The sequence below is a fragment of the Microcaecilia unicolor genome, chromosome 6, assembly GCF_901765095.1.
Source record: "Microcaecilia unicolor chromosome 6, aMicUni1.1, whole genome shotgun sequence".
Lineage (NCBI taxonomy): Eukaryota > Metazoa > Chordata > Amphibia > Gymnophiona > Siphonopidae > Microcaecilia > Microcaecilia unicolor.
Genome location: NC_044036.1, coordinates 61,866,448 through 61,879,096, shown reverse-complemented (window position 1 = coordinate 61,879,096; position 12,649 = coordinate 61,866,448). Strand labels below are relative to the sequence as shown.

The 12,649-nt window shown below is 40.4% G+C and overlaps 1 protein-coding gene across 1 annotated transcript in view; it reads right to left on the bottom strand.

Moving 5' to 3' along the window:
* LOC115471875 (vitellogenin-A2-like) overlaps positions 1 to 12,649 on the bottom strand; it is a 94,434-nt gene that overhangs the window by 28,171 nt on the left and 53,614 nt on the right. Inside the window, exon 25 of the mRNA XM_030205771.1 lies at positions 5,539 to 5,637. Coding sequence (XP_030061631.1) covers positions 5,539 to 5,637 — 99 coding nt within the window. The remainder of the gene's footprint in view (positions 1 to 5,538; positions 5,638 to 12,649) is intronic.

The window sequence follows — 12,649 nt, the reverse complement described above, 5'->3', positions numbered from 1 at the left end:
GATAAAGGCTGGATTATCCCAGATGAGCCTTATCATCCAGAATATGAAACTAGAACCATAATAGACATGCCAGTGTATATAAATGCCATACCAAGGCAGATGTCTGAAAGCAACTCACCTGTATCTAACGAGGAACAGGCAGAGGAAACAGACACAGAAAGGATCATTGAAGAAGACAGTACAGTTGGAGAAGGGGAATCAATTGGAGAAGAACTCTCAGATTTAGAGGATGCGGAAAGGTCAGACCAACCTGTTGTCAGATGCTCATCCAGGGAAAACAAAGGTGTTCCACCCCCAAGACTGTCTTACTTAACAAAGTCAGCAGAAGCTCAAGAGCCCTTAACATGGGATGAGATTGAGAAAATGCCAGCAGAAGAAGCTGCTGAATGGCATAAAGCTGCACAAGAAGAAATTGATGCATTGGATAAAAATAATACTTGGATTCTTACAAAATTACCTCCTGGCAAGAAAGCTATAGGATGCAAATGGGTATTCAAGTTAAAAAGGAATGCACAAGGAAAAGTGGAAAGGTATAAAGCCAGATTAGTGGCAAAGGGATATCTTCAAAAATATGGAGAAGATTTTGATGAAGTGTTTGCACCTGTAGTGAAACACACGACAATAAGAACACTTCTGAGCATTGCAGTCTCAAAAGGCATGCAAGTCAACCACATTGATGTGAAAACAGCGTTTCTTCATGGAGAAATAACTGAAGACTTGTACATGGAACAACCAACAGGTTTCATAAATACAAAACAAAGACAGCTAGTGTGTAAATTAAACAAAGGTCTTTATGGATTAAAGCAAAGTGAAAAATGTTGGAATGAAAAATTGCATGAAATATTGACAAATTTAGGATTTAAGCAAGGTGAAGCAGATAAATGTTTGTACACTAGGTGCACAAATGGACAATATGCATACATTTTAGCTTTTGTTGATGATCTGCTCATTGCAAGCAAAAGTGAGCAAGAGTACAAGGACATTGTAAAGTGTTTAAACCACAATGTTGAGATAAAAGAACTTGGAAATGTGTCATACTATCTTGGTATAGAAATTGAGAAACAAAATGATGGTTCTTATCTTCTAAGCCAGAAGCAGAAAATAAATGAGCTTATTGAAAGTTTAGGTATGCAAGATGCCCAAGTTGTAAGCACTCCCATGATCACTGATTTTCTGAAGGATGAAACAGTAAGAGAACCTTTACCAGATAACATCCAATATAGATCAGCCATAGGTAAGCTTTTATATCTAGCTACCACATACAGGGCTGATATAGCAAATGCAGTAGGAATTTTGAGCAGAAGGGTCAGCTCACCTACCAAATCAGATTGGACTGCAGTTAAAAGGATGGTAAGGTATTTAAAGGGTACCATTGATTGTAAATTAAAGATTTCAGCCAATAGTAATCCAAAACTAATATGTTACTGTGATTCAGATTGGGCAGGGGATCATTCTGATTATAAATCCACAAGTGGATATGTGTTTATGTATGGAAATGTACAAATTTCATGGGCCAGTCATAAACAAAGTATTGTGAGTTTGTCTTCTACAGAAGCTGAATATGTGGCCGTATCGGAAGCGTGCAGAGAACTGATGTGGATTGAAAAACTTTTGCTGGATTTTGGAATAGCTGAAAAGAGACCAATCCAGATAATGGAAGATAATCAGAGCTGCATCCGACTGTCACAGAATGACAAGGTTCAGTCACGCACCAAGCACATTGCAACGAAATACCACAACGTGCGAGAGTTGGCGAAAGAAGGGGTCATCAGTCTACACTATTGTCACACCAGTGAGATGACAGCTGACATCATGACCAAACCGTTACCCAGAGAACATTTTGTGAATCTGCGTATAAAGCTTGGACTTTGTATGAATAAATAATTGCATGACAGTTATGCATGAGAAGGGGTTTGTTGGAATGTAATTGTATTTTACATGCATTGCCTGTCACCTATTATTTCTCTGTGATTACTCTGTGACCTCTGATGTGAATTACTTAGAGAGGTCACACAGCTATGCAACTTCCTGTGGGGGATAGATGCAGCAGATGCAGCACATGGAGCACATGGAGCTCATGATCTCTCCTAACCTGAGAGGATCTATGGTGGTGTGAGCATCCATTACCATCTAAGCACATGGAAGGAGCTGATAATACAAATGTATAGTAATATGTATATATAAGCCTGTCTGATTATAATCTAACTACAAACTGTGAGTAAACAGATGTTTTGTTACTTCAACTTTAAAGTGACTCAGCAGTGAATTATTCTGGGGTGAATGAGAGAGAGATGAAGAAAGAAATTAACATTTCTAAAGCTGAAGCTGTGTGTACTAAAATCTGCTAATTATTTACTACAAATAATCCAACATAGTTATAGTTTGGGTTCCGCTTTCCCACATGCATCACTTTGCACTTGTTCACATTAAACGTCATCTGCTATTCAGATGCCCAGTCTCCCAGTCTCGTAAGGTCCTCTTGTAGTTTTTCACAATCTTCCCGCGATTTGACTACTTTGAATAACTTTGTGTCATCGGCAAATTTGATTACCTCACTAGTTACCCCCATTTCTCGGTCATTTATGAATATGTTAAAAAGCAGAGGTCCCAGCACTGATCCCTGAGGGACCCCGCTACCTACCCTTCTCCATTGCGAATATTGACCTTTTAGTCCTACTCTCTGTTTCCTATCTTTCAATCAGTTTTTAATCCACAGTAAGACACTACCTCCGATCCCATGTCCCTCTAATTTCCTCTGTAGTCTTTCATGAGGGACCTTATCAAACACCTTCTGAAAATCTAGATACACAATATCAACCGGCCCACCTTTGTCCACATGTTTGTTTACCCCTTCAAAGAAATGCAGCAGATTGGTGAGGCAAGACTTCCCTTCACTAAATCCATGTTGACTTTGTCCCATTAGTCCATGCTTTTGAACGTGCTCTGTAATTTTGTTCTTGATTATAGTCTCTACCATTTTGCCCGGCACCGACGTCAGACTCACAGGTCTATAATTTCCAGAGTCTCCTCTGGAACCTTTTTAAAATATCAGCGTTACATTGGCCACCTTCCAATCTTCCGGTACCATGCTTGATTTTAAGGATAAATTACAAATCAATAACAGTAGCTCCGCCTGCTCATTTTTTAGTTCTATCGGTACCCTAGGGTGAATACCATCCGGTCTAGGAGATTTGCTACTTTTTAGTTTGCAGAACTGCTCCATTATGTCTTCCAGATTTACAGATATTTCAGTAAGTTTTTCCGACTCTTCAGCTACGAATACCCTGTCCGGCACTGGTATCCCTCCCAAATCTTCCTCGGTGAAGACCGAAGTAAAGAACTCATTTAGTTTTTCTGCTATTTCTTTGTCTTCCTTGATCGCCCCTTTTACAACCCGGTCATCCAGCGGGCCAACCAATTCTTTTGCCGGTTTCCTGCTTTTAATGTTTCTAAAAAAAATTTTACTATCAGTTTTCGCTTCTAACGCTATCTTTCTTTCAAAATCCCTCTCTGCCTTTCTTATCAGCACTTTGCATCTGACTTGACATTCCTTATGCCGCTTCTTGTTTTCCTCATTCGGTTCCTTCTTCCATTTTCTGAAGGATTTCTTTTTAGCTCCAATAGCCACTTGCTGTGCGCCCAATACGTGCATCCGATTTTCCAAATGAGCGTATTGGACACACGCCAAAAATGAAATTACCGCAAGAGACACATGGTAGCCAGGCGGTAACTCCATTTTGGTGCACATCTGGCATGCGTAGATGTTTACACAGCTTAGTAAAAGGGCCCCCTAGTGAGATAATTAAATTTGCTGATGACACAATTCAAAGTTGTTAAATTGCAAGAGGAATGTGAAAAAGGATGTCAAAGAATTGAAGAGTAAATTCTTGGGGGTTTCAAAAATTCTTAGAAATTTCAAAAAATATATTCTCAGAGATTTCAAAAAAAAGTGGCACCACTCAATGCGCGAGTTAAGGCCCAACGGTTCTAAGGAGTGTAAACGAAATATCCATTTTTGTTCCTGTTTTAACAAGTGCAAGCGTATGTCACCTCCTCTCGATGATATGTGTACTGCTTGTATCATACAACATTTGAACTCATCGAAACTATGTTGTTTGAGCTTACAGTGCACTACTAGTGGCAATCCGATCTTCTCTAGGTGTATGGTACTTCTATGTTCCGTTAATCGAAACGTTAATTTTCTGGATGTTTGACCAACATAGATCTTGTTGCAAGGGCATTTCAGATAATATGTAACGTAATCAGATGTGCACATAGTATTAGTGTTAAGTCTGTATTTCTTCTGATCCGTTGGGTTAATGAATTCTATTGCATCTATCATCATATCACAAAAACCACAACTTCCACATTTTAAATGACCCTTAACACTTTGTGACCATCCAGTCTCATCTTTTCTTATCATCGCCGGGCTTAGGTGTGAAGTATGAAGTAGTACCTCATGTAATACCTTGATAGTAATACAAAAGAGGGTAGGAGATTACACACCACAGAAGGTTTTTGGCCAATGATGAACAGAGGATTAATACAGATCCGTTTAAAATGGATATTTCGTTTACACTCCTTAGAACCGTTGGGCCTTAACTCGCGCATTGAGTGGTGCCACTTTTTTTTGAAATCTCTGAGAATATATTTTTTTGAAATTTCTAAGAATTTTTGAAACCCCCAAGAGTTTACTCTTCAATTCTTTGACATCCTTTTAAACATTCAGGTCTTTTTTACCTGATTGGTTACAGAAGATCTCGGCGTTTGACGTCAGTTATTCTATAAAATGTCAGCCATTTTGAAAAGAACGTAGCACTAGTCAAAACCACAGTGAACACAGGACTATAGCCCACTTCCAGTACGGATAGTTTGAGACAGTGTTTGAGCACTACGGTCATTGTGATTGTAAATCAATCTGTTCTTTTTATGCCCGCAGAAGCAGTCCCGCCACCAAGACCCTGAAGCAGCTAAACAAAACGCTGGCCACCGTTGGCTTGGGGCAAGGGGAATGAAGGAATGAGCTTGAACTGTGGAATTACCTAGTACTGGCATTCAGAAAGATAAGTGGTCTTTCGAACCTTATAAATTCACTATATTACCAAGCAATATAATTCGGCAGAATAAATTGCAGAGTGTGAATTCTATGAAGTAGTACCTCATGTAATACCTTGATAGTAATACGAAAGAGGGTAGGAGATTACACACCACAGAAGGTTTTTGGCCAATGATGAACAGAGGATCAATACAGATCCGTTTAAGCTCCAATAGATGATCAATATCTAAGAGCTCTGTGAGGCCTTTTTCTCCTTCTTAAACATTGAACAGTACTGCGGTTGAATAAAAAAAAACAACAACTTTTTCAACGAGTGGAAATTACAGTAACTTATAAATATCTAACGATTATACATTTTCACACCCTAAATATTTATATATTTTCCTGGATCAGAGACAGGATGTTGGCCTAGCCCATCTGCCAATTCTGTTCTAATCCATCTGAAAGTGAAAATAGAGCACTCAGCTGAAGATCTGACTCACCCGACGAGGTGACTTAGTGGTGCTGGTGGCAGCGGACGAGCTGCTGCTACTTGATGAGCTGGAACTGGAAGAGCTGCTGCTGCTGCTGCGCCCGCCTTTCTGGTAACAAGAAAAACAACTTACCTTAAGAAAAAAAGAGGCTTCAGACATGATTTTAATAATTCTCTGGTTATGCAAGTTTCTTTGACAGCCTGATATGCATGTAGACGTTCCTGGGGAGTGAAGAATAGGTCCCGGAGTGGGGCAGGGATTGGTACTTGCATTCATATTTGATAAAATATGTGCATAGGTGCCTATTCTTATTGGCATTTTCCTGGCATTAAAGCCGGCAAATATTTGTTCCTGAAAGTGCCTTAATTTGGTGTCATTCTTTTAAAAAAAAAAACTTTATTAAACATTCAGCAGTCATAGCGAGAACAACCAGTAGAAAAAAAACAGGAGAGACATAGAAAACTGTCCGCCAGTACAGAAACAAAGTTAGAAGCAGAGAATTCACATAGTTGTGAAAGCAAAGAAAATACACAGGTCCCACTGGTGGAGTCTAATCCAGAGGGAAACCAGGCTAGCAAAACTGATCCACTGAAATTTTTACAGATGAATGATAGATGTGTGTACAGTGTGGGGTTGGATTCTGTAAAATTTGACACCATACTAATTATTATATTTTGATAAAAAGACCATGTGACATGCTGTTACAAAATTAATTGCTATTAATGTTCCACTAAGGTTTGAGGACAGCAAATTTCAGTTACAGATGAACTGTCTTACAGCTTTCATAGAACATTATTCCATATACTACTACTACTACAAATCATTTCTATAGCGCTACCAGTCGTACGCAGCGTTTCACAACTGAACATGAAGAAAAGACAGTCCCTGCTCAAAAGAGTTTACAATCTAAATCAGAACAGACAGACAAGACAAATAAGGGATAAGGGTAGGACAGACAGATAGAATACATAGGGAAAAGGGACTATTGAAGAGAGGAAGACAAGATAAGGTTTATTTATTTATTTATTTATTTTATTGCATTTGTATCCCACATTTTCCCACCTTTTTGCGGGCTCAGTGTGGCTTACAATACATTATGAATGATGGGAATACAATTTGTTACAACTCGGTTATGGATTACATTGTGAAGAGTTATGCGAGACAAAATCAAGGTATCGTTAAGGAATATAACAATGGAAAAGAACCGTGAAACATTGGGAGGAGACAACGGGAAGCTAAAAGGGCAATTTATAATAACAAGAAGACATATGGTATACATTTTTCTGTGAGTAAAGGTATAAGTATAAGGTTACAAGCAGGTGACAAGTTAGGAATTAAAAGCAACATCAAACAGGTAGGCCTTTAGCCCGGTTTTGAAGGCAGCTAGGGATGGAGCTTGACGTAATGGCTCAGGAAGTCTATTCCAGGCATAAGGTGCGGCGAGATAAAAGGAACGGAGTGTGGAGTTAGCAATGGAGGAGAAGGGTGCAATTAGGAGAGATTTGCCTAGTGAACGGAGTTCTTGGGAAGGAGTGTAGGGAGAGATAAGGGTGGAGAGATAGTGAGGGGCAGCAGAGTGAATGCACTTATAGGTTAATAAGAGGAGCTTGAACTGTATATGGAAATGGATAGGGAGCCAGTGAAGTGACTTCAGAAGAGAGCTGATATGGGCATAGCGACTTTGGCGAAATACTAATCGTGCAGCAGAATTTGAGGAGTTTCTCCATAAGCCTGTGTCAGGAACATGAGAACGTTATACTAGACACAAGCTGCATGGAATAGAGATACACTGTCATTTAAGTTAGCTGTGTTTTCATTAAAGCTCCGAACTACTGACTGAGAAGACTGAGGGTGTATAGACCTGTAATTTCTAAGCAAAATGCTGCTATTGACCCTGGTGATTACGACATATTTGCTTTCATTGAAGACCGGTCTGTCACCAGTACTAGGATGGTAATAACATACTTCAAGAACTGTCATTATTAATTGTGTGCTATACAACTTATACTTGGAGCTGCAAATCAAGGAATCCTTTTACTAAGGTGTGCCAAAAAATAGGCTACGCTAGTGTAGGCATGTGTTTTGGGTGAACACAGATCCATTTTTCAGCACACCTGTAAAAGAGGCCTTTTTTAACATTTTTGCTGTAAATGAGCATGCGGCAAAATAAAAATTGGTGCACATCCATTTTGGGTCTGAGACCTTACTTCCAGCCATTGACTTAGCAGTAAAGTCTCACGCAGTAACCGTGCAGTAATCATCTACACACGTAGAATGACGATTACCGCCCGGTTTTTGCCGCACACCAGAAAATAAAATTTATTTTACGGTGCGTGAAGCGGATGTGCATCATAATGAAATTACCGCAAGGGCCACACTGTAGCCAGGCAGTAACTCAAAATCGACATGCATTGGGCGCGCATAAGCACCTATGTGGCTCAGTAAAAGGGCCCCAAAATTCTTTTAGCAGACTATTAACCAAGCATAAAAGATTAAAGTGATGTGTCTTTGTAAACTAACTTGCTGTACCAAGAAACTTTTCACTATGTTAAGAGCCTCATTTGTCGTAAAGGGAGGTCTAGTCAACAGAAGTTCTGGCTACTGTTACCGGGAGTTCTGCCCTATTTAAATATCTTAAGAAGAACTAGGCTGTCATGAAAAGTTGAGTGGAAAATTCATTATTGGAAAGTTTGCTAGGACAAGGTAACTCTATTTGAAGGAAAGCTTCTAAAGGTAGTCTTTTATCCGACTGTCGCTATAAAGCTTGATTTTTAATTTAATTTTTAATATAGTTTTTATAGAAAGAACCTGATATTCAACAGGACTTATCTGGGTGAGATAGGCTCCTATCCAGATAGGTCCTGCTCACCAGGCCATAACCAGATTTTCAGTGGCTTTACCCATATAGTGCCGCTGAAAATCTGGTCTGACCACCTTGGCACTATCCAGGTAGTACTGGGATAGTCTGGGGTTGGAGCTAAGGTGGAGCTGGTAGCTACCCAAGTACTCTCAAGAATGGAACAAACAAATGTGCTTTATTCAAAGACCTGACACAGGTCGTGTTTCGGCGTCACTGAGCCTGCCTCAGCGGTCAAACTTAAAAGCCGCTCAAAGCAATCTGATACCAAGTACAGCACCACACTGGATCAGATGCCTTTAGACAGATTGCTCCAAGTGGCTTTTAAGTTTAATCACATCATTCTATCACAGTATACTGTTCGTATGCTGCTTTGAGATTTACCCCTGACCCAGGTGCAGTGATGCAGAAGCACGGCCCATGTTGAGTCTTTGAATAAAGTACATTTGTTTCTTTCATTCTTGAGAGCACTTTGTGCTGTTTTTTGGGGGCTGCTTTGTGCTGTTTACCTTGACCCTCTCCGTTATACACTGAGTGACCCGAGTACTGCCAATATTCAGCATCGTTACCTGGATAACTCTCCAGGCAAGTTAGGGCAGCAATCCAGGTACCAGTGCTGATTATCGGTGGTACCCAGATAAGTTCTGGAATACACGAAACGGTCAGATATTCTGTGCTGGTATCTGGATATGGCCTGGCACTGAATTTCTGGGTATAGGTTTAGTATTACCCCTAAGGGGCCAATATTCAAAATGATGTATGGTTTTTCTGGCAGGTGGTAACATAACCTGCTTAGCCTTCAAGTTTTAACACTTATACAGATAAAATTATAACGTACCTATAACGTACTCTTGTTATATTACTATCACGCTTTATCATTATCATGTAACCCCAAATCCTTCTGTAATACCAAATGTCTATTCTCTTCTTACTTCCACTATTCATGATATATTGTAAGCCACATTGAGCCTGCAAAGAGGTGGGGAAATGTGGGATACAAATGCAATAAATAAATAAATATTTAACTTACTAAGGGGGTCCTTTTACTAAGGTGTGCTAATGGGTTGAGCTCACACTGATTAGTGTGTGCTAAATGACAAGAATCACATTATATTCCTAAGGGCATCTTATCATTTAGTGCACGTATAATCCCTGGATTCCATATAGTGCGTTTAGCATTCTGCGCCAAAATCCAAGCATATTCTATAATAATGCCGTAACTTAATTGACTTAACAAGCTAATTAGCATTGTTAACAGCATTTAACAAGCAATAAAGAGCACTAATTGGCAATGATTAGAATTTATGCGCATGTCACTAAGCATATTCTGTAAAGCGCTGCACCTATAATCTAATGCATGCAGGCAAAAAGGGGCGTGGTTATTGGTAAGGAAATAAGCGTTTCATGGGCATTCTGAAATTTATGTGCGTAGTTATAGAATATGGCCCTCTGTGCCTAAATCTATGCACTGGGATTTATGCCACATTTTCATTGGTATAAATGAAGGTGCAATTTTAGGTGCTGGGATATCAACTAAGCATATTCTATATACTGCGCCTAAATCTAAGCGCCGCTTATAGAATACGCTTAGGCAGAAATGTTTTTTGCGTGGATTTTTTAGGCACCATATATAGATTCTGGCCTTTAACCTGTTAGTGTGCCTTAGTAAAAGGACCCCAAAATGCCCCAATTTTATCTGTATAAAAAGTGACCAGCATTGAGACAGGGCAAAGACAAAGCTGATATCTAGACTTTTAGCTGTGATATTCAGCTGCTACATGGATAAGTAAAAAAATTTAAAGTTAGGCCTGCCATGTAGGAAAAGGGGTATGTTTACTAAGGTGCGTTAGCGTTTCTAACGCACCTTTAACCCTTTAGTGTCCAATGTTCCCATAATAAGCCATATGGGAACAGATTGATGGGAATATTGGGCACTAAAGGGTTAAATTTAAGGTGCGTTAAATGCTAATGCACCTATACATATATATATGGGTGCGTAGCATTTAACGTACGCAAACCATTTACGTGTGTTGCTAACGCACCCATAGCGCACCTTGGTAAACATAGGCATAAATATCACACACACATTTGGTAGTGCTAATAAAACATGTAGCACCACAAAATATAAGATTTAAAATTAAGCGCTGACACTTAAATTAAGACGCTGGCTGCTGACACTAATTTCAAGCTCATAGATGCCATTTTAAAATGTTTCCAGCTCTGCATATTTTTCAGAATAAAATGGTCAGTCAGGTTGGCTAACCTCAGCCATTACTTTAAATAAATAAAGACAAAAAAATAGCAAACAGAATAAAAAGAATATACATATATTCATATAACATATGATTTAAAAAGTTAAAACATTACACTTTAGAAGGAATGTGCTGGAATATAAATGTGATCACAACAGGGGCATAGCCAGACCTCACGGTGGGAGGGGGCCAGAGCCCGAGGTTGGGGGCACATTTTGAGTGCCGCCCTGCCACCCCCCTCTCGCCTCACCTCGCCTCGCTTCCTCGCCCACCCATCGCCTCGCCTCACTCCCTCACAAACAAATACCTTTGCTGGCGGGGGTCCCCAACCCCCGCTAGCCGAAGCCTTCTTCAGCGCGGGTCTCCAGTGGAGCCGCGTTCACTACCTGCCCCCTGTAGGCAGGCAGAGAACGTGGCTGCACTGGAGACCAGCGCTGAAGAAGGCTTCAGCTGGTGGGGGGTTGGGGACCCCCGCCAGCCAAACCTAGGGCCTGGATGAAATTTGCGGGGGCCCAGGCCCCCATGGCACCCCGTAGCTACGCCCCTGGATCACAATCACAATGCTGAAATAGGCAAACAAATAAAATTCAACAAGTGGAGGAGCAGCTTAATGGTTAGTGCAGCGGGCTTTGATCCTGGCAAGCTGGGTTTAGTTCCCACTGCAGCTCCTTGTGACCTTGGACAAGTTACTTAAATCTCCACTGCCCCAGGCACAAAGAACTGAGGAGTCCTTTTACTAAGGTGCGCCAAAAAGTGGCCTGCACTGGAGTAGACACGTGTATTGGGTGCGAGCAGGTCCATGTTTCAGCACACCTACAAGAAAGGTCTTTTTAGTTGGATCAAAAAATGGACGTGCGGCAAAATGAAAATTGGTGCGTGTCCATTTTGGGCCCGAGACCTTACCGCCACCCATTCACTTAGTGGTAAGGTCTCATGTGTTAATTGGGTGGTAATCATCACCAAGCGTACAATGCCGATTACTGCCTGGTTAGCACAGTGCGCCAGCAATTTTCTGCTGCATGTAGTGGATGCACGTAAAAAATGAAATGATTGCCCGGGGCCACGCGGTAGCCGGGCGGTAGTTCCAAATTGGCATGCGTTGGGCGCGCGTAGGCCCCTACGCTGCTTAGTAAAAGGGCCCCTTAGATTGTGAGCTCTCTAGGTACAGAGAAAGTACCTGCATATAATGTGTACAGTGCTTTGTACATGTAGTACTGCTATAGAAACGATTAGTAGTAGCAAGGCCATATTTCAGCCAAATGCCTGCATCAGGGCTAAAATGTCAGAAACAACTCATTGAATAGATAAGATAAGAAGCAATAAGGGCCAAAATCTGAGGAGAAAAATTTCTGTTCCAATTGAACACTAACTCCAGCCTATAATATTCTTACTGGTCATATTCTCACATGGCCATTCTGAGTTTACATTATGATCACATTTATTGTCCAATTTAATTCAGATTTTATATGTTGTTGTTTTTTAAATTTTCTGTTTATTCTCTGTTTGGTGTTTGATTTTTGGTGTGTGTGTGTGTGGGGGGGGGGGGGGTGTTGTTTTCTGTTCTACATGACATTCCTCTTTATATATATATGTGAATATTTAAATAATCCTTGATGAGGGGCTTGGGAAATATGTTTAGAAATTGTCCCAAATTTTTAAGGAGCACACCTCAGTAAAAACCTCATGTGGATATTTATTTATTTATTTTATTTATTTGTAGCATTTGTATTACCCTTTAGTAATAAGGCCTGCTATGTGCTCTCCGTATTGCTATGTAAGCAGTCACATAATTAGATAAATTCAAGTTAGTGGGTATTTTTTCATTCTGTGAAAAAAATACTGCTTGAGGTACTCTAAACTGGTGTCTCAATAGCATAGGATCGTCAATTTAATTTCTGGATTGGATTGAGCCTTCTGTGCCTCGGTTTGACTGGGGCTAGAGGTGCTGCTAAACCAGAGTTTACAACAAGGGTGGACAACCTCAGTTCTCAAGGGCTGCAACCCAGTTGGG